The sequence below is a fragment of the Microcaecilia unicolor genome, chromosome 8 (assembly GCF_901765095.1).
Source record: "Microcaecilia unicolor chromosome 8, aMicUni1.1, whole genome shotgun sequence".
NCBI lineage: Eukaryota > Metazoa > Chordata > Amphibia > Gymnophiona > Siphonopidae > Microcaecilia > Microcaecilia unicolor.
The window spans coordinates 175,178,420-175,206,375 of record NC_044038.1 but is presented as its reverse complement, the minus strand read 5'-3'; the positions used below and the strand labels follow the sequence as shown (position 1 = coordinate 175,206,375).

Genomic DNA, 27,956 nt, shown 5'->3' with positions numbered 1-27,956 from the left:
CTGGGTTGAGAAGATGCACTGCTTTAGAATATAGACTCAAATGAAGATTTCTTTGGGGTTTTCCACTGTACTGCACTTAGAATCCAATAAGGGAAAGGTACTAAACTGACAGATTGTATTAATCAGACACTGGGGATGTAGCAGGGTGGGGTGGGCCGCTAATGCTAGGGGCTTCTTGGGTGGAAATTTGGGAGGACAGTTTCAGACAGGGTCAATCATTATTTGTATCCCCCTAATACATGCCCTGGGCCAGACATGACATTTTTTCAGGATATTACATGTATAGCCTAATGTAAAGGACAAATGTTAGCAGAATTACATTTTAATAATACTAATTAAAAAATTTCTGAAAATTAAACAAAAGATGGATCCCATCCTGGAAGATAAAACATCAATGCTCTAAAATTATCAAATATAAAACTTTCCCTCAAAGCATTTCAAATGACCCTATTTACATGAAATATTTTTGCCACAGAAATGGAAAACCAATACCAGTGCTTTAAAAATATCAAATATAAAACTTCCCCTCAAAGCATTTCAAATTACCCTATTTACATGAAATATTTTTGCCACAGAAACAGAAAATGTACAGCAATCTGATGATTCAAGTATTCAATCACTTGAAAAAAAAATCAGTTACAAGCATGAAAAGTCCAGAAGAAACACACAAATCTTCCAGAAACATCATCAGGTTTTTTTGTTCTTGTGAACAAGGATCTGGCAGAATTACAAAACATTATCACTACTAATCACTAACCTCCTTTATAATCTACAAATGGAGCTGAAGTTAGTTCCATTCTACAAATGGGTCAACATATGCATTTTGAAACCAGAAGAGGGAAAATGCGAAATTTGGAATCCAGTTCTCAAGGTATTAAGGAATTTAGGTTAAAAAGCAGCCTTTGGCGATGAGTCTATTGACCCTCAGCTAACTTGTGAGGGGAAGGGTCAGGGGTTTAAACACCTTCAGATCCCAGAAACACAATCCTTTGGTTTCCTATAAAATTGAAATTCAATTGGACCATCAATAAACTTGTGCAATTCATGGTAATAGTATCTGAAAGGATCAGGCAAGGCCCATGATTGGTATGAGAAGACAGTAGGCCATACCAGCAAGGGTAAGCTATGTAAGAATAGGGACGGGGGGGGGGGGGGGGGGGGGTGGAAGGGACGGGGGGGTGATAAATTCGACAGCCAAGAGAGCATATAGGGGACAATGAAAAACAGATAGCAAGACTGCAACAAAGGACAGGAAGCACAGTCGTGAACCACATCTTTACCTGCAGTGCAGACAAGCCAGTTCAGACACATGACGTCTGTTTATCTTGTTACAATCTAATCTAAGCATTATGAAGCTTGCTCCTGATGGATCAGATATTACCGATGTACATCAGACAGCTGACAGTTCATAGCTGTTATTGTATCTATCCCACAGAGGCAAGTTAACTTTTTTACCCATTAGGCACTGAAAGGAGGAAACAAATTACTGTACAGGTGTTGTAATGCAGGGGTTTTATTTGGGGAGAAGTGGTGGCAAGAGGAAACATCATCACTGTTCGGAGACAGGCACTCCGTCAGTCAAAATTGAAGGTCAACTGAGAGTCAAGTTCCAGTAACAATTCTAGGGAAATCTTAATACCGTACAAAGGTGCAGACGCATCTCCGTGAGCTCTCATCACCATGTGATGCCTCAAAGCAGGACAGACTAGTCTATTTGAGATTGCACTGGAAGGCTGAAGGATGAGAACACCAAATTGTGGGCTCTCTGAATCTCAGCTCTTTGCCAACATGACTCATAGAAGTGGCAGAAGTTCACTCAGTTCCCCCTGGGTTGGTCTTTGGGCTGCTCTGAAAGCATTTGTGCTGTCCTTTTCCTTGCCAGGAATGAATGAAATGGACAGAATTTCTTGCATCACATGTTCACCACGCACTAATCGGTTAGCACGAGGTAATGTAGCTGCACGCCTACCCACATACGTGCCCCCAGTGGTAAAAAACTAAAATGTATTTTTTAGCGTGTAGGACATATGTGCAGATGCCACAGCTACCGCAGGACGCCTGTGCGTGCCCCAGGATAGTGGTTTTTAACCTGTAGTAAGCACATGTTCATGCTTACCCCAGCTAGGTAAAAGCTCCCTTTAATTCTGTAAACATTTAACATGTGCAATTGTTCACTAACACAACCTTTGGCAAACATGTTTCCTCAAGGAAGAGAAGAGGAAAGTTAGCTCTGCGTTAAAAGCTTCACGTTAGCTGACCAGCATAAACACTCCACATGAAAGACGCTACCTGCAAGATACATTTCTAACCTTCGAAAGGAAAAAAAAATAAAGTAGAATGGTCCCAAAAAATTAAAAAAACATTTGATTACAACTTCTGCAGTACCTGCACAGAACACATCACTTAGCAGGACGTGTACAGTATTGTACATTCAAAACATTTGTTTCAACAGGTTACTGACAAGTCCTTCACCCTGTATTTCACAGTGGTAAAGTGGAATCATCTTCTGTACACTGGCAGCTGTTGTCATGGATACCATGTAAAGCTCGGTACTGCGGTCTGATGAGGCCAGGAGCTATAGGAACTCCACATAGTTTTCCGGAATCAGCCCAGTCTTCCCATCCATTGTTCCTTCCAACCACCCAGGTTCTTGAGATGGATGAACTGGTGAGAGATAGAGAGACCTATTAAAATAAGTGTTCATTTTTTTTTACCCTTTCCGTTTCAAAGAACTCTCGACTTTTTCAAGACCACGACCAGGAGATGAGGCCGAGAAGCTATTTGGTGTCCTGAAATCTTTTGTTAATTAACGAATATATTTTAAGTTCAGTTGAAACAGCACCTGAACAAAACACAAGAGGTACAATGGAGAGGGGAAGAAGAGACAGAAGCATGCGAGGAGCGCAGAGGCCTAGCAAGGTTGCTTCTTCCACTGGAGACCCTGCGTCACACTACCAATTGAAAAGAGGTGGAGAAGCTCTGCATACGATTGGATTTCTACAGGCCCGGGACTCGGTTTCTTGTGCACTCATGTTCTGCGCTATGGAAGCAAAAACCTTTTTTAGCATGCCAATATTAAAATAACAGTTAGAAAGCATTCAGAGTGTAAGGAAGAAAAACAGTGGGACTGGAAAGCTGAAAGTGCATTTGAAAATAACTCACTGCTGCTGCATCTTATACTATTCTACACTGACTATAAAGCACCATGTCATCAGGGCTAAGTTGAGTCATTCCTGCTTTTATCCCATTGGATTTATGAACCTGTTGTCCTACTTCTTGTACAAAAATTGGACCAACAAGCCCTTAGTGCAAGGTTACAAAGAGGACTGACTCTGTACATCCCTTACGAAATCTGATCACCTGGTTCTCAGTTAATAGAGCAATGCAGCTTATAAAGTACATAAGCATTGCCATACTGGGACAGACTGAAGGCCCATCAAAACCCAGTATCCTGTTTCTAGCAGTGGCCAATACAGGTCCACAAGTACCTAGGCAAGATCCCAAAAGAGTAAAAACAGATTTTATGCTGCTTATCCCAGGAATAAGCAGTAGATTTTTCCCAAGTCCATCTTAATAATGGCTTATGGACTTTTTTTTTTAGGACATGTCCAAACCTTTTAAAAACCCTGCTATGCCAACTGCTTTTACCACATTCTCTGGAAAAGAATTTCAGAGCTTAATTACACATTGAGTGAAGAAATATTTTCTCTGAATTGTTTTAAACATACTTCTTAGTAGTTTAATTGCATGCCCCCCTAATCCTTGTGCTTTTGGAAATAGTAAACAAGCAACTCACATTTACCTGTTCCACTCCAATCATGATTATATACAGTGGGGGAAATAAGTATTTGATCCCTTGCTGATTTTGTAAGTTTGCCCACTGACAAAGACATGAGCAGCCCATAATTGAAGGGTAGGTTATTGGTAACAGTGAGAGATAGCACATCACAAATTAAATCCGGAAAATCACATTGTGGAAAGTATATGAATTTATTTGCATTCTGCAGAGGGAAATAAGTATTTGATCCCCCACCAACCAGTAAGAGATCTGGCCCCTACAGACCAGGTAGATGCTCCAAATCAACTCGTTACCTGCATGACAGACAGCTGTCGGCAATGGTCACCTGTATGAAAGACACCTGTCCACAGACTCAGTGAATCAGTCAGACTCTAACCTCTACAAAATGGCCAAGAGCAAGGAGCTGTCTAAGGATGTCAGGGACAAGATCATACACCTGCACAAGGCTGGAATGGGCTACAAAACCATCAGTAAGACGCTGGGCGAGAAGGAGACAACTGTTGGTGCCATAGTAAGAAAATGGAAGAAGTACAAAATGACTGTCAATCGACAAAGATCTGGGGCTCCACGCAAAATCTCACCTCGTGGGGTATCCTTGATCATGAGGAAGGTTAGAAATCAGCCTACAACTACAAGGGGGGAACTTGTCAATGATCTCAAGGCAGCTGGGACCACTGTCACCACGAAAACCATTGGTAACACATTACGACATAACGGATTGCAATCCTGCAGTGCCCGCAAGGTCCCCCTGCTCCGGAAGGCACATGTGACGGCCCGTCTGAAGTTTGCCAGTGAACACCTGGATGATGCCGAGAGTGATTGGGAGAAGGTGCTGTGGTCAAATGAGACAAAAATTGAGCTCTTTGGCATGAACTCAACTCGCCGTGTTTGGAGGAAGAGAAATGCTGCCTATGACCCAAAGAACACCGTCCCCACTGTCAAGCATGGAGGCGGAAATGTTATGTTTTGGGGGTGTTTCTCTGCTAAGGGCACAGGACTACTTCACCGCATCAATGGGAGAATGGATGGGGCCATGTACCGTACAATTCTGAGTGACAACCTCCTTCCCTCCGCCAGGGCCTTAAAAATGGGTCGTGGCTGGGTCTTCCAGCACGACAATGACCCAAAACATACAGCCAAGGCAACAAAGGAGTGGCTCAGGAAGAAGCACATTAGGGTCATGGAGTGGCCTAGCCAGTCACCAGACCTTAATCCCATTGAAAACTTATGGAGGGAGCTGAAGCTGCGAGTTGCCAAGCGACAGCCCAGAACTCTTAATGATTTAGAGATGATCTGCAAAGAGGAGTGGACCAAAATTCCTCCTGACATGTGTGCAAACCTCATCATCAACTACAGAAGACGTCTGACCGCTGTGCTTGCCAACAAGGGTTTTGCCACCAAGTATGAGGTCTTGTTTGCCAGAGGGATCAAATACTTATTTCCCTCTGCAGAATGCAAATAAATTCATATACTTTCCACAATGTGATTTTCCGGATTTAATTTGTGATGTGCTATCTCTCACTGTTACCAATAACCTACCCTTCAATTATGGGCTGCTCATGTCTTTGTCAGTGGGCAAACTTACAAAATCAGCAAGGGATCAAATACTTATTTCCCCCACTGTAAATATCTGTTATATATCCCCTCAGCCATCTCTTCTCTACTCCAAGTTAAAGAGCCATAATCTCTTTAGCCTTTCCTCATAGGGAAATCATCCTATCTCCTTTAACCCTTTGGTCACCCCTCTCTCTACCTTTTCTCCATTCTCCACCCCCAATAACCTTTCTTTGTGTCCTATCCACACCAAATATGGGAATTTTGGTAGGGGTTTTTTTCACGTGCATAACTGCACGCATGCATGTCCTGGAAATTAAGTTTCCTTATTTCTAGGTGGGACTTCTCATTGCTCATTGGTAGATTACTCAAGACAGAATGAGAGAAGGGTCTACGATCAAGAACACTAGGAAACCTCCCCTTCCAAAAGCAAGATTTAAAATGTAAAGAAAACAATATTTCATTTATTTTTCAAATGGCAGTTTAGAGCATCAATAGCTCTCCAGATGCTCATTGAGTGCTCACTGAAAGGAAGATGCATTTTCTATCTGATATTGTCATCGATGTGGTTCTGGTGGACAGATAAAAAGATTCTCCAGACACCTCTTGAGCCAAACATTTTATGAAACGGAGAGTCTTTCCCTCTCCCCCTTTCCCATATCGCTTTGATTTTCTGTGAATGAAGACATCCCATTCCTGGTAATGACAGAGTGGTTCCCATGGAAACTACTCTACCAGAGACCGTGGCAGCCCCGCCGTGCGGCTCACTCCCAGTACCAGAAGTAGAGCAAGGAAGAAGTAGCAAAGCTATATGCCATAGCAAGCAACACAGATGGGAACAACTTCATTTTGTATATACATATTTTATAAGTACATAAGTATTGCCACACTGGTCACAAGTACCTGGCAAGATCCCAAAAAAGTATGATCCATTTTATGCTGCTTATCCTAGATTTTCCCCAAGTCCATTTTAATAATGGTCCATGGACTTTTCCTTTAGGAAGCCGTCCAGCCCTTTTTTAGACCCCGCTAAGCTAACTTCCCTGCTCAAACAAATAGGCAGGATGGCTTTTCAAGTGCTATTCAGTGTTATTGTACTGCAAATTACTGGAACCTCACGAGGTTCTCATTGTTTTCAACTGCAGAACTTGTAGGACTATGGTGGACCTCCTTCTCCTCCCCCTCCCTCCTCCCAGGCTGGGCTCTTACAGTGCGCTTATCACACCTCCAGACGGCAGGAAGATTCAACCAGGAGTAAGCACTTTTCTGTACTTTAAGCTTGTGTTGAACAATGCTTAAAAAAAAAAAAAAAAAACACACCCACATCTTTATTTTCTGGTGGTTTTTAGGGAGAAAAAAAGCCCCCACCCGTCAGCTTTCTGTGCTGTAGGGTTAAGGAGTGGACTTCCTCCTAATCAGTTGCAACTTCCTCATTCGATGGAAGCACACTGAACTAGGCTGCACCTACAGTGGGGGAAATAAGTATTTGATCCCTTGCTGATTTTGTAAGTTTGCCCACTGACAAAGACATGAGCAGCCCATAATTGAAGGGTAGGTTATTGGTAACAGTGAGAGATAGCACATCACAAATTAAATCCGGAAAATCACATTGTGGAAAGTATATGAATTTATTTGCATTCTGCAGAGGGAAATAAGTATTTGATCCCCCACCAACCAGTAAGAGATCTGGCCCCTACAGACCAGGTAGATGCTCCAAATCAACTCGTTACCTGCATGACAGACAGCTGTCGGCAATGGTCACCTGTATGAAAGACACCTGTCCACAGACTCAGTGAATCAGTCAGACTCTAACCTCTACAAAATGGCCAAGAGCAAGGAGCTGTCTAAGGATGTCAGGGACAAGATCATACACCTGCACAAGGCTGGAATGGGCTACAAAACCATCAGTAAGACGCTGGGCGAGAAGGAGACAACTGTTGGTGCCATAGTAAGAAAATGGAAGAAGTACAAAATGACTGTCAATCGACAAAGATCTGGGGCTCCACGCAAAATCTCACCTCGTGGGGTATCCTTGATCATGAGGAAGGTTAGAAATCAGCCTACAACTACAAGGGGGGAACTTGTCAATGATCTCAAGGCAGCTGGGACCACTGTCACCACGAAAACCATTGGTAACACATTACGACATAACGGATTGCAATCCTGCAGTGCCCGCAAGGTCCCCCTGCTCCGGAAGGCACATGTGACGGCCCGTCTGAAGTTTGCCAGTGAACACCTGGATGATGCCGAGAGTGATTGGGAGAAGGTGCTGTGGTCAGATGAGACAAAAATTGAGCTCTTTGGCATGAACTCAACTCGCCGTGTTTGGAGGAAGAGAAATGCTGCCTATGACCCAAAGAACACCGTCCCCACTGTCAAGCATGGAGGTGGAAATGTTATGTTTTGGGGGTGTTTCTCTGCTAAGGGCACAGGACTACTTCACCGCATCAATGGGAGAATGGATGGGGCCATGTACCGTACAATTCTGAGTGACAACCTCCTTCCCTCCGCCAGGGCCTTAAAAATGGGTCGTGGCTGGGTCTTCCAGCACGACAATGACCCAAAACATACAGCCAAGGCAACAAAGGAGTGGCTCAGGAAGAAGCACATTAGGGTCATGGAGTGGCCTAGCCAGTCACCAGACCTTAATCCCATTGAAAACTTATGGAGGGAGCTGAAGCTGCGAGTTGCCAAGCGACAGCCCAGAACTCTTAATGATTTAGAGATGATCTGCAAAGAGGAGTGGACCAAAATTCCTCCTGACATGTGTGCAAACCTCATCATCAACTACAGAAGACGTCTGACCGCTGTGCTTGCCAACAAGGGTTTTGCCACCAAGTATTAGGTCTTGTTTGCCAGAGGGATCAAATACTTATTTCCCTCTGCAGAATGCAAATAAATTCATATACTTTCCACAATGTGATTTTCCGGATTTAATTTGTGATGTGCTATCTCTCACTGTTACCAATAACCTACCCTTCAATTATGGGCTGCTCATGTCTTTGTCAGTGGGCAAACTTACAAAATCAGCAAGGGATCAAATACTTATTTCCCCCACTGTATGTAACTTATGTACCTTACATTTTATAAACTATTAAAAACTTACTTGGTAGGTTTATCTCTCAATGCTGAAGATAATTAATTCACTAGATAATCTTTACCCCCCCCCCCCCCCCGTTTACAAAGCCGCGTTAGTGGCTGCCGGTGCGCTAATGTGTTGGCATTGCCGTGCAGTTTTGGAAACAGAGGGGTAAGATTTTTCATTCTACACATATTATTCACATTAATTTGCATTGTACTATCATGAGCTTTGAATGTATATTTAATGTTATGTAATCTGAACTTGTCAATTAGTTTAATGTTTCATATGAACCACACTGAACCTGAACTTGCTCGGGATAATGTAGGATACAAATATCATAAATAAATAACTTTAAGGAAAATAATCCCCTGCCACATCTTCACATTCTGAACATTCTGCAAGTTATATTAATGCATAGGAATAGAATTTGTTTCAGCAAATATAGAGGGTAGTTTGAGTCCTGAGAGGTACCGATTTTAGAAAGAGAACAAAAGCACTTTTGTGTCTCTAGAAAACGGACCCAACAGCAGGAAATGCCTGTGCATAAATTTATCTCTACTATGAAAAAGGTGCACATTCACTGCAACTCCGCCCCCAAAACACCTCATGTAGATCGTGTAGAAGAAGTTGGCGGGAAAGCCAGCAGTTCAAGTACTGGAGTTCCTACTGGCGATGATTCAAAAGCAACTGGTATCACTCATTTTCTTATTGTGAAGAATTTTTCACTCTTCAGAAGACTCAGCAGTGTCCTCCTGATAAAGGCTGTAAAGCCGAAACACAGCCTGTGTTGAGGTCACTCAGATGGGACTAGTATTGATTGCAAGAAGAATAAACTACCCAGTGGATATTTTCTAGCAAAAAAGATGCCGGTACTCAAATGCTAGGCCACCCTTCAGGGGTGAGGTGATTGCTGAGGGACCCACCCCACAATAGCCAGCCCCCCCCCCCCCCTCCACCCTCCCACACACATACAATAGCCAGGTCCCCTGCAACCAGTCACAGAATCTAATGCAAGGCAGAATTGATGTGTAGAACCTGAGCTCTTTTCATTAAAACCTGGGGCCCAGGGTCAATTTTAGCAGACAATGGAAAAGGTGCCGGTACTCAGTACCCCCAAGTAACCCTTCAAAAAAAGCCCTGAAACTACCTCTGTTTTACATCATCCTCGTGCGTGGTGTTCTTTCACTCCTGTGTTCTCCGGGTACAAGAAGCCAAACTCGTTCCATGCTTTTTTTTTTTTACAAACGTATCGGGTCATTCAATTTTATAAAAGCTCTAATCCATGCGCAAAACAGGGTTTAACTACAGAAAAGTTTTTTAAACAGCTCTTCCCATTCTATACAATTACATCTAGCACTGATGAAAAACACATGTCCACATCATTTCTGCAAACCTTAGACCCTGATTCTTAGCTATTATGTTCCTAAAAGTGATACTCTAAATATATATACGCATGCATGGTGTGAAAAGCATCTCCTACTAATTTTAACCACTTCCACCTCCACATTTAAACCTCATCTAACTCCTTATGGGAAGTGTGTGAAATAAACATCTGGCCTCTGTTAAAATCAAGAGATTATTTCTAGATCTGTAAGGCTTTTCTGTAAAACCAAGGATGCATTTTTTATTCATTCTGCTTTGCCCTGAAGTTACTTTAAAGTTAGATATCATTCCAAAAACAGTAACAGCACGTTTTGCAAATTAACACCTCACATAGATGTCTTCTGAGGACACGAGGGATGTAAAATGGCTGCAGAGCTTTCACACTGTTTTGAAAAACTTACTTTATCCCTAATTGGTTTACCAGATGACTGGGTGAAAATAACACTTAAATAGTAATTTTAATAGGGATGCTGTCCCGGTGTACTGCAGGCGTTTTAAAGAATGGTCAATGAAACAGGATTATCTAAGACAGTTCCTTTGCTAACCCTGATGAAGGTTTTGCAATGAAAGCAAAACATTGGTGATGGAGGTGTGAATTAATCTGGCACAAGTAAGACTGAAGAGGGCCCCATATATGGGTGAGCTGAAGATAGGGTTACCATATTTGCTTCCCCCCCCCCCCCAAAAAAAAATAAGAGGACACATGCTCTGCCCCTGCCATGTCCCACACCACCCACGCCCTGCCCCCTGTCACATACCACCCCCCCTTTCAGACCCTCACCCCCCCGGTCACACACTCCTAAGGGTGTCCTATCCTTCCCTCCCCTTACTATACTGCCCTGGTGGTCTGGTAACCTCTTCAGGGCAGGAAAGAGCCCCCTCTTTCCTGCCCGGAGCGCCTGCATACTGCTGCTTGCTGACTCCGGTCCCGGCACCGATCCAAAATGGCCACCGAGTGTTAAAGCGGCCTCACGAGGCTTCAACTCTCAGCAGCCATTTTGAATCGGCGCCGGGACCGTCAGCAGTATGCAGGGGATCTTTCCTGCCCCGAAGAGGTCACCAGACCACCAAGGTAGTATAGTAAGGTAAGGGGAGTGGAGTGGAGGATAGGACACCACTAGGCCCACCAGCCTGCCCGTTTGTCTGGAAATCCGGACAAACGGGCAGGCTGGCTAAACCCGCTCGGCCATGTTCTCAAAAAGAGGTCATGTCCAGGTAAAACCGGAAATATGGTAACCCTAGTTGTAGATGCTACTTCTGGTTAATTTTGCTGTATGTGGCCCATCACTGAGGTAATTCTATATTCATGGAGCACTGCTCATGGCTCTTTTCTGACTAGTCAATAAACTGAAGGCACAATGGGTAGGAAATGCACAAAACCTAGAAGGGCCTGATTTCCAATGAAAGCACTGTCATACAGGTGCAGGGTGTGAAAAATATTGTTTGAAAGCAGTGACCAGCATATACAGCACTGGGATTAGTTTCACTACAACAAAACCATTTAGTACAGTTCTTTTGCAAGTGATAAAATGTCTCACATATCCACTTTCCATAATTTGGTTTCTGTTTTCCCAACAATCCCACTCCTGTAATTACTCTATCAGCCTGTTCAGCGCATTTTGGCTGGTGCAATGCATTCCAGAGCAGAAGGTCCTGGAATTAAGAATATAGGAAAAGACATCCCAAGTTTGACCAAGGTCCATCAAACCCAACTTCCTGGCCAGTCCAGGTCACAAGTACCTGCAGATCCCAAAACGTACCTCTATTTCCCATAGTTAATTTCCAGGGATGAACAATGGCTCTCCCAAGTCTACCCAGCTATTTTTTATGGACTTTTTCTCCAGGAACTTGTCCAATCCTCGTCTTATGCTCCTATGGTTTAGAACAGGGGTGGGAAATCCTGGTCCTTGAGGGCTGCAACCTGGTTGGGTTTTCAGGATTTCTCCAATGACCATGCATGAGATCTATTTGCATGCACTGCCTTCATTGTATGGAAACAAATCTCATGCATGTTCACGGGGGACATCTTGAAATCCCGACTGGTTTCAGCCCTCAAGGACCAAGACTGCCTACCCCTGGTTTAGAATGGCTAGAGAATACAGGATGCCTCTCAGCTGTGCCTCAGCAGCACAGACAGACCCACACCCTTTAAAGTTGGCAGTGCAACCATTCTAGAAGGGCTGATGCTAGCCAGGTCCAGCATCTCCACTATGAACCCCATCCTCCCATATTCCTTTAGCTGGATGACTAACTCCCAGCTCTAGAAGGCCTGACTACTTTCTGTATAAGAAGGGTACATAAAGAAAGACATCTGTCTAATCCAGGGGTTCTCAACCCAGTCCTCAGGACACAACCAGCCAGGTTTTCATAATACCCACAATGAACATGCATGAGATAGATTTGCATACAACTGAGAAAGCGCATGCAGATTTTTCTTACACATATTCATTGTGGGTATCCTGAAAACATGGATGGCTGGGTGTGTCCCAGGGCTGGGTTGAGAATCCCTGGTCTAATGTAGGGCTTCTCAACCCAGTCCTTGGGGCACACCATCAGGTTTTCAGGATATTCAGGATGAATATGCATGAGATAGATGTGCATGCACTTCCTCCTTGGTATTCAAATCTATCTCATGCATATTCGTGGTGGATATCCTGAAATCCCAACGGTATGCCCAAGGACTGGGTTGAGAAGCCCAGGTCTAATGGAAGAATTAAAGTATCATAGGTTTGAAAGGGAACCTTCATAGATACAAATGCTTTTATTACCCATCACTCTGCTCTGGCCAATTTGAAACAGAGCAGAAAGCTAAAGGGATTATTTTTCCAGGACAATTCTCAAGCTGTAAACTTTCCATAAACCAGAACAGAGCAGTGACACACTTGCAGGGATTAAATTCCTGGCCATTTGTAAAACAGTTCAGTAATTGGCAGAACTGGTCAGTGGTTTTCCCATGAGTCACCAAGTGATTTCATTCTTAAAACCAGCGTGAATTGCACCATGGCTGCCAGTCCATGCCCAGATGCCCATAGGCATTATCACAGTGAACAAATCAAGTAAAAGTGGAAACAGCAGTGAGCGAAGGTTATTAAAAGGTCACCTCAAAAACACCTGCCCAATGCCTTTCCCCTTCAAGTTCTTTCTTTGTGCTTCACTCCAAAATGAAAAAAAAAAATAAATCCCTGCAACTTGGCCACTTTGCAATGAAACAATGATAAATCATGTCTACCACTATTCAGGCAATTCATTGAACATTATGGGGGTAATTATCTATAGATCGTCTAAAGCTAGGCGTCAGGATGATGTGCGTTAAGTGCGAATTCTATAACGGCAGTTGCACGCACAGTCGTCGATATAAAATAGTAGCTTAAGTCCACAGTTGCAAGCTTAACTAGGCTAAGCTAGTATAAATGCTCACTTTTAACTGCTCTCAGGTGCATAACTGCTACTATCCTGTAACGTAAGGTGCTACGCACGCCCCTGACCTGCCAAGGCCCCTCCCAGGCCCACACCCCCTTCCAGTTGCAAGTGATGGATTTTGAACATACAGTTTGCAGAATCCTAAGAGCAGTTATCTGCATAACTGCTCATTAGTCCCAATTAATGTTAACACCAATTACTACAGCCAATTGTAATGATAATTAGCTAATTATATTGTTACACATATGCAACTGTGTGTGCTAAGAAATCTTTTTACATTATGCAGAAGTTAAGAGCGATACTCAAATGTTTTGGTTTCGCTGAATTTAGGTCGTTGGTTCAAGCACTGGTTTTGTGCAGGGTGGATTACTGCAATATTGTATTTGTGGACTGTTTAAAAATGCTAGTCAATAGAATTCAATTATTGCAGAATACTGCAGCGCACTTGAAATTTTCAGTTTCTAGGTTTGAGTCAGCTGCTGCGCTTTTGGAGAAGTTACATTGGCTTCCTGTTGAGGCTAGGGCTCTGTTTAAGCTCTGTACTTTTGTTTATAAGACATGAAATGGGTTAGCAACTTTTGATCTTGTTGACTGGGCTAGTGGACCTCATTTTAAGTCCTCATATGATACGCGCAATTTGATGCTGTTGCATTTTCCATCTATTAGACATCTTAAATATAAATCTACACTTAATTTTTCTTTGCGCTATCAAGCTGCTGCATCACAGAATTCATTAACTTTTGAAATTCGTATCAAGTCTAATCATTTGGCATTTTGCAAAACTCTAAAAACTTATTTGAGAAGTTTTATTCAGTCAATTGATTTATTTTTTGACAGGTTATAATATGTATTTTCCTGGACAGTTGTGGTCCAGGTTTTCTCTTTATATAATCCGCATCAGAGCTGTTCAGGTATTTGCAGACTAGAAGCAATGTATAGCATAGCATAGCATGAAATTATGCACACAAATGTATAGGTAGGGGATATGGGGGAAACTGGTACATAGCCTGTGCAGTTGTAAGGTACACAGGCACATTTAGCACACAAACTTTAAAGCCAGTGGGTCCCAAACCTGGTCTTGGAGGCACCCCAGCCAGCCAGGTTTTCAGGAAATCCACAATGAATATTCATGAGAGAGATTTGCAAGCAGTGGAACCAGTTCATGCAAATCTTTCTCATGAATATTCATTGTAGGTATCCTGAAAACCTGACTGGCTGAAATGCCTTCAAGGACCAGGTTTTGGAACTACTGCTTTAAGCTTATTTTCAAAGACAAATCAAGACAATGGTTTCTGTTTGAAAATGAAGGTAATATTTGTGCTCTAAACATGCCCAGAAATTTCTGCCTGCAATTGTGTGTGTTTGTGCTGATGGGGAGGGAGGCGCAGCAGATATAGATCACATATTTTTGAAAAAATCATGTGTGCATTCCAAACCTAAATGTGCCCCCAGGCGCCCCTCCTTGCAAAGCTGGAGAAAAGAATGCGTGTTGTGGTGGCCCCCTCCCCCCCACACCCTTAGTGGGACAGAGCAAGGTCATTTGCAGACAGGCCAATCAGGGTGCTTTAATCCATTTTCAATACAGCTATTTTGTTTCTGACAACAAATTTCAAAACAGTTTTGTTGCTTTGGTGATTAAAAAAAAAAAAAGAATAAATTCTCCCGTCTTGATGTTGATGCCCTCTGGACGTACAAGAGACAAGAGCAGCCATTACAGTTCCAAAGAAGCCACTGCTGCTGCTTCTCATTTGGTAACTTTTCTGGAAGCAGTGCTGTGTTCATGTGTTAATCAGAAACCAGTTACTTAAGCCAGACATATGAGAGAAATACAACATTATAATGAGTGGACTGATCATCAAGTGGGCAGGAGAATGTCACACACCTGACAACAGGGGGGGGCTAGGATGTCTCTGCCAAGCTTCTTCCTGACCACTAAATTCAGTCCCAGACTTTGGCGAAGGCAACATAGTCACCTGCCTAGGGCATTAAATTTGGAAGACCAAATACCCAGGCCAAACAGAAGTCTTCTCCTGCTTACATTAGGGCAGCAGTTCTCAACCCTGTCCTCTGACCACACCCAGTCAGGTTTCAGGATATCCACAACGAATATGTGTGAGATAGGTCTGCATGCACTATCTACATTGTATGCAAATCTGATGCATATTCATTGTAAGTACTGGTGCTATTTAACAAATTTATAAATGATCTGGAAATCAAAACGATGAGCGACGTGATTAAATTTGCAGATGACACAAAACTATGCAATGTTGTCAAAATGCATGTGGATTGTGAAGAATTACAGGAAGACCTTCGGAAACTGGGAGACTGGGCATCAAAATGGCAGAAGAAATTTAACGTAAACAAATGCAAAGTGATGCATATCGGGAATAAAAATTTGAATCATAGTTATCTAATGCTAGGGTCCACTTTAGAAGTCAGCACTCAAGAAAAAGACATTGTAGAAAATACACTGAAATCTTCCGCCCAGTGTGTGTCAGTGGCCAAAAAAGCAAACAGGATGCTAGGAATTTTTAGGAGAGGGATGCAAAATAAGCCCCAAAATATTATAATGCCTTTGTATTGCTCCATGGTGCAACCTCACCTTGAGTATTGTGTTCAATTCTGATCATTGTATCTCAAAAAGATCTAGCAAAATTAGAAAAGGTTCAAAGAAGAGCAACCAAAATGATAGAGGGGTTGGATCAGCAGGTTAGAGCTCTTCAACTTAGAAAGAGAAGGCTGGGGGTGGGGGGATATGATTGAGGTCTACAAAATCCTGAGTGGAGTGGAACAGGTGGAGGTTAATCGGTTTTTCTGTCATTCAAAAAGTACAAAGACCAGGGGACACTCAATGAAATTACATAGTAATATTTTTAAAACAAATAGGAGGAAATATTTTTTCAATCAAAGAATAGTTAAGCTCTGTAACTTGTTGCCGGAGGATGTGGTAATGGCGGTTAGTGTATCTGGGTTTAAAAAAGGTTTGGACAAGATCCTGGAGGAAACGTCCATAGCATGCTATTGAGATGGACATGGGGGAAGCCACTGCTTGCTCTGGGATTTGTAGCATTGAATGGTGCTTTCTCACAGATACTTGTGACTTGGATTGGCCACTGCTGGAAGCGGGATTCTGGGCTGGATGGACCATTGGTCTGACCCAGTATGGCTATTCTTATGTAGTATCTTGAAAATCTCACTGGCCTGATGTGTTCCAAGGATTGTGTTGAAAACCCCTGCATGCATGAATTTTGTCAAAGGGGATGGATGGGACTTGATATACTGCCTTTCTGTGGTTCAATCAAAGCCGTTCACATATTATATATACAGGTACTTACTTTGTACTTGGGGCAATGGTGGGTTAAGTCTGTTCATACTAGGTAACTGGGTGCAAAGAGCTCTGTCAGGCATCAGCACCCAGCTCGCTTAGATCCTGGAGCAGTGAAAACATTAGTTATTTAAAGCAGACGCACGGAAGCGTGCAGAAGACACGAAGGCTGACAGTGGGGTTTTCTAATGCTGGGGTTTTAAAACCAGGTCTGAGGAGCAGCAGAACGTTAGCTTGTTCTTCTGTGGCCAACATTAATGAGGATTTCATGTTTGTTTCTTCTTTATACTGTGAGCTCAAAGAACCTGCAACTTTTTTTATGGATTTGTTGAAGGGGACGGGTCCAAAAAAACCCCAAAAACCCAGCAGGTTATGAGAAGCTGAGGAGTATGCTGGAAATGCTGGAACAAAGAGTAAAGTGCTAGACCTCTGACATTTTACAGTGATATTTATGCATGAAATAGCATTCCACTACATGTACATAATGAAGGCATATGCAAGTGTGTGTGTCAACATAATGTAATTCAAAAAGCAGGATGCAGCGGTTAGGGCAGTCAGACTCCAAGCAGAAGGGCATACATTTCATATCCTCAATCCAGGACTCCCTGTGCCATCTTGAGATAGTTCTTAACTTCCTTGAAGTGTATTTTCTGCATGGGCCAAATGCCTGAACTGAATTTGAAATTAGGCTTTACTGGCCAAGATCTATCTAGGAAGATAGATTTAAGCTTGCAATATCCGGGCTTGTGTTGGACCGGCTAAGTTATGACCTCTGACCTAACCAGGCATTCTCGCCCCTCAAGCCTGTTCGTTTTTTGAGCTGCTAAACCTATCCACATGGCGGAACTAGGCCTCTAAGATTTAACCACTTAACAGGCAGAAATCTTTTCCCTTGGATACTGGCTGCTTACTACCATTGTCAGGGGCCGGATGCTTTGGAAAATGTACCATCTTATGCTCAAACATAAATGGATATTTGAATAATGTGGACGTCGATTTTGAAACTTTGAACACATTTTGAAGGTCATTACTCCCCCGAAGCAGTGGAATTAGGCACCACGAAACAGTGGCTGGTGTCGGGTAGACCTTGCTGAACTGAATTGCCATAGAAGTTAAGTGATTCTTTGTTAATAATTGTATTAAAAAATTATTAAAATATAATCATCAAATTGGAATTAAAATGCTGAGGTTTTTTTTAAAGCCAATGATTGATAGATTGAGGTGCATACAAGAGCCCTCATCAAGTTCTCAGGCTATTTTCCTCCGTTTAGTATAAATTCTGAACTATACTACACTTGTTTGGTGAAGATGGACTATTTTGAACAAATATAAATGGTGCCGTGATGATGTGAATTATCCCTTACAGTAACTGACATTTTGGAAAATTCAGAAGTTATAGATAGAGTTATATTATTAGTGACTTTCGTCTTTGATTAGATAGGAACAACGTTTTGAAATTGTATTTCCGATATATGGTTGATAGTTTTTTGGGTTCAAAGATGAATACTGTATATTTCCTGACACATCAAGGGAATCGCAGACCGGGAGGTGTGAAGTCTTGGCTTTTCAGCCAGGAATCATTGCCCCAGGTGGGACCTTCCTAGCATAATTTCCTTGTAAGTGTTTTATTTTCCTTATTACTTATTTGTTTGAACCTAAGAAATTATAGAGTTTGTGGAAACAGATGAAGAATCCTCTGCAGCAACTTCCTTCGGTTACCATTGTACCGGCTGCAATAACCGATTAACCTTCCTCCCTCAGAAAATGTGAAGTGTAAGATTAACCATTTTGAGTTTTTCTTATTTTCTTTAAGATTGTTTTCCTGATCTTGGATCTTCCAATTGTGGACAATTATGTAAATATATATTGTTGAGAGAAAATGTTTTCCTTTTTATATTAATTTCTGTATTTCCTTACATTTGTGATAAATGTGAATGTAATTAAGTAAAATGATAAATAAAATAATTAAAAAAAATTATCCCTTACAGCATCACGCATGTTGAGGGAACTACACAAAATCCAAATATTCCTATTCCAGACTTAATGACATAAGAGGAAGAATCCAGCACCTCAGCTCATGCTCACTCTCTGTTAATCCGCACAGGCTGTTACTTTAATCTAGACTGACTGGCTTCTCCATATGTCATTAAATCTGTTTTCTCTTTCTTGGGGAGGCTTAAGGGTCATCCAGCAGGCTTCTGTCTATACAGGAAATCGAGAAATACGGCTCTAGGTCTAACGAGAACAGCATTCATTACACAGCACACTCTTCCAGATTTCCTTTTCCATGCTGCGTGGCTGTCAGCCTTGAAAGTGGATGGTGCTCTGGAGAAAATCCTTCATCTGAACAAACATTAAAAAATGATGAGGTTTTATGGTGCATGGTATGATTTGAAGTACATGCTCCATAGGGCTGTGTGTGCACGAGCAGATGCAGACACACCCCCATTGGCTGTACTACTTTAGGACTGATTAGCTCTGTACCAGTTCTCCATGGAACAGTAAAGTCACGTGGTAGCCGTGTTAGTCCACTTTCAAAGGTAATAAATACAAATAAAACAAACCTTAGAAAAAAAAATAAGATGATACCTTTTTTTTATTGGACTAACTTAATACATTTTTGACTAGCTTTCAAAGGCAGTACCACCTTCTTCTGATCAGAAATGAACAAATGTTGATAACTATCAGAATATATAAGTGAAACACAAAAACATTCCAATGAGAGACTCACAGGAAGAGGGTGGGGTGGGTTACATGAGAAACAAGGAGAGCTGGGTGGGTTTTCTATCCCATTATAATCCATAAAATTCTACTGCTTTGTCACCCTCTTATCACCCATCTATCCATCTCTCCCTGTCTCTCACCTAACCACCCCACCCTCTTCCTGTGAGACTGTCACTGGAATGTTTTTGTGTTTCACTTATATATTCTGATATTTGTCAACATTTGCTTATTTCTGACCTGAAGAAGAAGGGTTACCTTCAAAAGCTAAGTAAAAAAAAATGTACTAAGTTAGTCCAATAAAAAAAGGTATCATCTTATTTTTTTTCTCTGTTTTGTTTTATTTCTATTTATTACCTCCAAGGAAGAGAAAATTGTCTCCATTCATGCAGTATTTTCCCATAGGAAAAATGCACATAGATTTGAAAATTTGCTTTATTTTCTTCCTTTTCCCCTTCCCCCACCATGACCTAACCATGTCTCTGTGAATGCCCCTCACTATGTGGAGCAAAGCATAAACGGTTTGGAAATTAAAGGGAAAGGGGACTTGATATACCACCTTTCTGAGGTTTTTGCAACTACATTCAAAGCGGTTTACATATATTCAGGTACTTATTTTGTACCAGGGGCAATGAAGGGTTAAGTGACTTGCCCAGAGTCACAAGGAGCTGCAGTGGGAATTGAACTCAGTTCCCCAGGATCAAAGTCCACTGCATTAACCACTAGGCTACTCCTCCATTTTCAAACAGCCTTTTTACCTGGGTAAATAGCTTTTGAAAATAAATTTTCTAGTGTCTCTCTGACGGTAAAAATGAAAAAAAACCCACTGCAAACAATACACAGAATGATTCTTTAAATAGCTATAATCAACTAATAGGATGATCATCTCATATCACTTAACATCCTGAGCTTCATAATCCAGTGCCATTCTGCAGTAACTGCAGATGTAGAAAAGTGGAAACTTTTATAATCAAAGACCTGCTTTTGTTTGATATTCCATGTACACAGTTTGTGACAACACAAAAATGTAAAAAAAAAAAACCACAATGCAGAATCGAAATCTCATGAGATTATGGTGTCAGCCTGGCAACTCTGATCCCTCTCGCCTTTAGTGACCTCTCTCATCAGAGCCCCATGGTGCACTGCCATCTAGGGTGTCTCTGACTGACTTAACTGTTCTATGTATATCTGTTTACTAACATGTCTAAATCCTGATTTGAATGAAGTAGTTCCCACTCTTTTAGACCAGAGATCTAGCTACTTGGTTTTGGGTCACCGCCAAGAAAACTTCCAGCTCCCCTGAAATACTACTGTTATGGCCAAATGTCACCTGTCCTAGACAGAAGTGCCTTGTGCTGAGCACTTGAAGCTTTATATGTTGGGCTAATTCAGTATATAATGATACGATACAGACTCTAAAGGGTTAAAGACACTATATCAAATTGTCCCAGTCCCTGTGCTTCTCTCTTTCAAACTGAAGACACTTGGACATGACACAGGGTGGCATCCTGCAGTTCCCCCTTTTTGCTGAAATTCTAAACCTCTGGGCTAAATGTATTTTACATAAAAATTGTTTCTGAAGACAACCTCGCAGAGTGATGTGGAATTTAGGCAGCTCACTTTGGAAACGCAGGACTCACCGTTATTGAAGACGGTGCCCGCTGTGAAAGACAGCTCCGATTCATGTTCAGCTTTGCAGGCGTACAAGGCCCTTGCTTTCCGGAAAACTGAACTGAGGAAACAAAGGAAGATAAATTATACATTCAACATCATCAACACCTAATCTGTAGGTACAGCAGCCCTTGTGGGGTAAGAAGGAAGAAAGAAGGGTCACAGGTAAATGTGGCACACTACATGTGGCAGCTCTCAATCATCAGAGGGTGTTTAGGTCAAGGCAGAAAGAGACCAAGAGTGGAAAAATGGAATTCTTTCACATGAATTTCACTTCCTCTTTGCAAACTTTCACTATCATGGAAATGGCCTCTCTGTAGCATCCAGGGCTGAAGAAGACAGTCCAGGGCATGCACAATTTCACAAGATGGATTCCATATCAGTGACTTCCAGCAAACATGTCTGCACAGAGAGAAACTTTGACAATTCTGGAATATTTAGTGACTCATATACCAGAGGAATGGGGCTGTCTGTATCTAGACTCATTCCTTCTTCCCCCTCGTCCCGCCCCTTTCATTGTATTTCTTGCCAGCAACTGTTCATAACAAGGTTCTGACCTTCAAAGTGCCAAATACCTCAGGGGAAATAGAATGGGGGGAAGGCTTTTAACAGCACTGATTTGGCATTGCTTAAATTCCCTATTACTAGGTAGTAGTAGTAGTAAAGGACCAAGGAATGGAGAGGTTCCAAGGGATGTGAAGCAAAGATGAACCAGTAGTTCCACATTAGAAAACTGAACCAGCAGCCAGCCAAGAATGCTGCAGAGGCAACCCTTATAATCCTTCCCTCCCCCCCCCCCCCCCTGTCAAGGAAAGGAGAGTTTCAATTATCACTCAATGGTGCCATCTAGTGCTGTGCTTCTCAACCATTACCTGGAGGCACACCTAGCCAGTTGGCTTTTCAGAATCACCACAATGAATACGTATAAAATAGATTTGCAAACCATGAGTCTCCAACATATGCAAGTGTACTTCATGCACATTCAGTGTTGTAACCCTGAAAATCAAACTGGCTAGATGTGCCTTCAGGAGAGGGCTGAGAACCACCGTGTTAGCTGTATTCCAGAGGAAGATGAGGCTTGTGGCCCCTTGCTGATTCTTGCCACTGCACTGATCAGACTAAGGGGCCCTTTTACTAAAACTTAGCGTGTGATCATGGGCATTAGCATGTGTTAAGTACTATGTGGCCATAGGTATAAAATAGCGCATGTAGCATTTAGCGTGTGCTAATGTCTGCTAGCTTGCACTAAGCTTTAGTAGAAGGGCCCCTAAGTAAGATGGAAAGGGCATGTGCCAGGCAAGACATGTATTCTATACAGAAAAACAGGGTCTATGTTCCAGAAAGCTGCACCTAACAGGTGAAATATGCACCTAGAACTTAGGCATTGAGCACCAAACTAGTAGTCTGTAAAGTGAACTCTGTGCGGAGAGATCACGATGACGCCTAACTTTGGGCACCGTTTAGTAAATCTGGCCCTCAGTGTGATGTCTCTGATTCCATTTACCATTTTTCTGTTATATGATTGACCTATTGTGCTGTAAAATGTTTATATGTCTGAGTATTGTGTTAACTTCTATTTCTAGGAATAAAGTTGACTGTCTCCAAGTTCAGCTTTATGTCAAGTTGTGTCTGGTGAACACTACCTTGGGAGAATCTCTGCATAAAGGTGATTAATAAACACCCCAAAATAAGATAAAGTAGTTTCAGGAGCACAGTATGCCACTGGTTACCCTACCCTTGAAAGTGCAGCTGGAATTTCAAGGGCATGGACAAGCAGAGAAACATTATCTCATCTGTGAACATAACGAGAGTCCAAGAAGCACTGCAAGGAGATTCCTCTCTGCAGAAAGCACCTGCAACACACTTCCTGGCTGTAAGCAAGTGAGGGTCCCTGTGGATTAATCCAAAGTCAAACAAAGTAGGAAAGGTAAAGGTGCTGCAAGTGTGGGTAAAGCACATTTTGAACAGAGGCAAGAAGCCAGGGATTGATTGTTAAGGAAATCTGTGAAGGTAAGGTCTCCAAATTCTAGTAGAGCTTCCAGACCTCAGGATAGATAATCTGTTAAACTTAAATTCATCACCATAACAGAGCTTCCAGGGAAGCTGCTGCCAGGGTCATCTCATCTCTAAGGTACCCTTCCTCTCTGAACAGGCAATGAAGGGGAGTATTGCAGACTTCCCTGACCACATGCAATCTCTTTAATGTACTTTTGGCATCTGACGATACTTATTTTTATTTTGGTATTCGGTATTTGTTCATACAGTGAACATCCTCTAGGATCTGTGAACGTCTCTGATCTGGACCAGATATTTTCACTCCTGATGCTATGCAGCATTGATGCATTAAAAATTTATAATTAAAAAAGGGAGCTAGAAACCTTGCCCATGCCATTCTAAATAAACTGAGACAAACAATTTAATTGCTCTACACTTTTATGAGCTGCAGAAAGAGAAAAATTTAATCCCACCTTGAATCTCTTTCCATACATTAAAACACCCAACACCATGCCTCATGTCCCCATTTGGCTATTTTCTACAATAACTTTAACCACAGATGACTTGACGTTAAATATTAACATTAATGAGTAGTAACAATTTCTAGAATGCAGGACTACCTTTCACCAATAGAGTCTTTAAGGCACTCTGTCCCCGGGAGAGTAAATGAGTAGCACTGTTACACATTAATATAGTTTAATGTATAGGAGCTTTCTTTACTGCCAGGCTCAGTAACGCTTTGCTGGTCATGTCCTTCTCTGTATAGAAGGGGCCTGAGGCAGCCACTCTTTTCCAACTTGAAAAGTCTCCTCTAAGCACAACCAAAAATGATATTGGTGTCATCATTACACAAGCAGTTCTGAATATATGTATGTTCCTAAGTTCATATGGCCATATTCTAATCTTTATTGAATAGTATTCACTGTATTTGTGCTCCTTTGCAGACTACTGCTTAGTGCACATGTGCTCTTTTAGAGAATAGCACTTAATATAGTTGTGCTCTTTTAGAGAATAGCGCTTAGTACACTTGTGCTGTTTTATAGAATAGCACTTAATATACTTATGCTCCTTTGCAGAATAGTGATTAGTGCACTTGTGCACTTTTATAAAATAGTGCTTAGTGCACTTGTACTCCTTTGTAGAATAGCGTTTAGTGCACTTGTACTCTTTTGTGGAATAATGTTGTGCAATTTTGCTCTTTTATAAAATAGTGCTTAATGCACTTGTACTCCTTTGTAGAATAACGTTTAGCACACTTGCGCTGTTTTATAGAATAGTGCTTAATATACTTGTGCTCCTTTGTGGAATAGCGCTTAGTGTGCTTGTGCTCTTTTAGCAAATAGCACTTAGAGCACTTGTGCTCCTTTGTAGAATAGTGCTTAGTGCACATGTTCCTTTATAGAATACTGCTTAGTATACTTGTGCTCCTTTCTAGAATAGCATTTAGTGCACTTGTGCTCTTTTACAGAATACTGCTTAGTGCATATGACAATTAAGATGTTACATAATTGCACATACCCAGTTAAAGAATTGTGTTTCACATTTGTACCATTATTCAGATTAAGAACACAAACCTCAGTTCTAACCAGGTCCTGATTCAAATGAGTTGCTGTATAGAAGCACCTCAGGGTCTGGATGTGCATTTGCTACAGTCCATTCACTTCATTAGTGAGCTTCAAATTTTTAGTGTGCACTAAGCTGATTTAACATGCACTGAACAACGAATTAAGTTAATTAGTGTGATACTAAAACACAACAGCATTTGTTAAAAAATTACTATTAAAACAAATGCATGAAATAAACCAACACAAAACTCACAAAAATTCTGGGAAAGAAGAACATAAACTTGTTTTTGCAGGCGCACATTCCTACCTCAAGGTACGCAGGTAGCCCCAGTAGACTCTGAAGAGAAATTCCATAGCCCCAACTGGTCCATAAAACAGGAAACTGAGCTAAGCAATAACTCTATCTAGTCTGCAGACCTTCAACCATTCTTCAATGATTTGGGAGTCACAGTTGCCAGCTGATGAACAAAGTTGGCTGGCACCAGGGGTGTGCTGGTAAATTTTTAACAACAGGCTCTTTCTCCGGACGTAGCCAGCTCTGCAGTTGGAAGGGCCAGGGGTGGCCGGGGGAGAGCAACACTTGCCTCTCTCTCCTCCCTCCCTTCGTGCGGGCACGCTAGGCATACCTTTGCTGGCAGCCAATAAATGGACTGCCACCACTCCCAACGTCTTGCTCTGAGCAGCATGCTGGAACTTCTCCGCATGCTCGAGAAGTCCCAGCCTGCTGCCCAGAGCTGGAAACAAGGAGCGGGGAGCAGCAGTAGTCTATTTACTTGGCTGGCAGGGCTCAGCATCCCCACCAGCAAAGTAAAAGATAATTCAGTAGGGGGCCCAAGCCCACATTTTGCGAGCCAGTTGTTAAAGTAGCCATGGAGGGCCCTACTTTAACAAGCGGCTCCCAAAATTCTTAAAACCTTAACAACCAGCTCTTGCGAGCCTGTGAGAGCCTGCTCCAGCACACCACTGGCTAGCACATTTATAAGGCTAACCCCTAATGATCTAGGCATCTGATGAGGTGAGTCACATCACAGAGGAAAATGAAAAACAATCATGAAGGGGTGAAGGGGAGTTAACAAAGCCACAGAACAGACCTGGTGGGGGAAGAGTCGCTGGATGTTGAGGAGGTGGGCACAGGGCTCGATGGTGCAGAGAACATTGGCCATGAAGGTGACAGAGGTGATGTTGGACTGGGACTCAGAGGACTGCAAGACAAGACAAAAACACATCAACTTACAGAAAATGATGATGATCACCGATCCCATCGAAACAAGAACAAACAGCAGCTGGTAACTCAAGAACGTTATAACAAGCAATATTAAGCAGGGAATACTTAGAGACCTCACATAATGATTGAGAGGCTAAATTTGAATTTCATCAGGTACACACTGGTCTTCCAGATAACCTTGTTACTCAACTTCCTCTTAGTTTTAAAGCCGTGTTCCATTCTTGGCTCAGAGAAACCAGTCTGGTGTGCTACTGTGTTACTTTCTCATCTATGGTATATTTCTGCACATTATGGCCGTAAGGCAGAACTTTAGCCCAATTCATGTTTAACTCGATCATTTCTGAGCATTAAAATCCCCTCCCCCCACCAACTATTTGTAAGTCACTGACTGCAAATTAACTTGAACTTTCTGAATGCCCTCTGGTTATCTCCAGTATGGTTCCCAGTACTATTGCACCAAATTCCCTTTGCACTGGGCTGCTCGGGAATTTATACACCTTCGGTCTTTGATCTCTCTGCCGGGACAGTACAACAGGGTACTAATAAGTTTCATCCACAACAATGATTTCCGCCATGTCCATTGGGTATTGGGATGATGGTATCACCTAACATCACACTGGTTGTGAGATGGTAATGGCTACCAGGAAGCCTGATAAACTTTCTAAATATCCCTGTACAACTAGGTCACTTAGGGCCCTGTTTACTAAGGCATGTTAGATTTTGTTTAACACACCTACAATTAGCATGCACGCTAACCATGTAGGCGCCTATAGGGATATTGTAAGCGAGTACATGGTTAATGTGCGTATATGGTTAACGAGCGTTAAAAATGCTAACGCACCTATAACGTGGCTCAGTAAACAAGGTCCTTAATATAGGAATGTAGTAGATGATGGTCAATCCAGTCTGCCCAACAGTCACATTCATTATCAGTTCATGAATAACCCAACAATGAATGTGATATAAAATACGTACACAGACCATAGAAGTCCCAGAACTGTCCTTATGTCCCAACTACTGGAGGTGCCATCAAAGCTGACTCCAGCCCATGATTCTTCTACTCAAGTGCAATCAACTGTTAGAAGTAACAATCATCTAACCTCTCTGTAAACCAAGGTTTAGCCCTCAAGGGATGGTACCATACATGGTGATAGGAGCAACACATCCTCACAAAGCCCTCAGAAACTTACAACAGTTTCAAACATCAACTGTTTCAGGGCCATGAACAAAGCAAACTGAATTTAAATGTAATGTAGGTTCCAAAAAACAAGAAAGGATATTGGAGAACGCATCAGTGCAAAGCATAATGGGATTCCTGCCAAAGCTGATAGAAGGCCTATTACTCATAGTCCAAAGCTAAACACAATTGGTCTATATCTGTCAAACATATGAATGATTACCAGGCATAAGTGAAGCCCCTATTGGGATTCAAGACACTAACAAATCTACCCTGATACAGCTGGTTTGCAGGAGATGTAAATGACTGATATACAAATTAGCAGGCAGGGTCGTTAGTTCTGCAGAGTTTGCTCTGACTTTTTCCAGCATCTTTTTTTTTTTAATAAAATTTTATTTTCATTCCTCACAAGAGAGGGCAGATCAGGAATTTTCTGGTGTTCTGCGGCACTTCCCTCTATCCAAAATCAGGGTTTCAAGTTCACTTAATCTGGAAAGATGTCACATTTTAATCTTCTCAGTCTTCCAGAGAAGATAATTATTTAGAAAGAGGGTAGAAATTATCTTCCCAAAAATTGTTTTGTTACAAAAATAAAAAGAACGAAACAAAGGGGGGGGGGGGGGGGGGGGGGGGAGAATTCATCCCACAGGAGTCAGTGGTTTTTTAAGCTGTTGAAGTCTCTGGCTGAACTGAGCCCAGGAGATTCAATTCTAGGCTGTACCTCCTAGATTCCATGGATTTCTCAGGTAGACTGGGGGCCTTCAGGAGGGTGCAGATCATTTTGGATAGGGAGGTCCTTTGGGAGGGGTTATGATGAAGGGAGCATCAGGAATGGGTTTGAAGACAGAGGGGAATTGGAAGCAAGGGAGACCCGTACGTTAGATTGGCCAGCTCCTTTCAGATAGAGCCCTGGAGTACTGGGTCATGGCTTAGAGGCCCCAATACTCCAGAGCAGTATAATATTGCTACTTGCGAGGTTGATTGTAGAGAATGACGCGGAGACAAGTCAGATCTGTCCTCGTCCCTGCACCCACGAGCT

The 27,956-nt window shown here is 42.2% G+C and overlaps 1 protein-coding gene across 3 annotated transcripts in view; it reads right to left on the bottom strand.

The window, feature by feature from the left end:
• Positions 1 to 306: 306 nt before the first annotated feature.
• The window catches only part of ARHGAP26 (Rho GTPase activating protein 26), a 369,115-nt gene continuing 341,465 nt past the window's right edge, over positions 307 to 27,956 (bottom strand). For 2 of the 3 annotated variants that reach the window (XM_030211545.1, XM_030211546.1), the window contains 3 exons: positions 25,607 to 25,717; positions 20,925 to 21,016; positions 2,576 to 2,664 (listed from right to left, as the gene is read on the bottom strand). In XM_030211545.1, the coding sequence (XP_030067405.1) occupies positions 2,576 to 2,664; positions 20,925 to 21,016; positions 25,607 to 25,717 (292 nt within the window). Of the gene's footprint in view, positions 2,665 to 20,924; positions 21,017 to 25,606; positions 25,718 to 27,956 lie in introns of all 3 variants that reach the window. The other variant, XM_030211544.1, reaches the window with a different exon arrangement.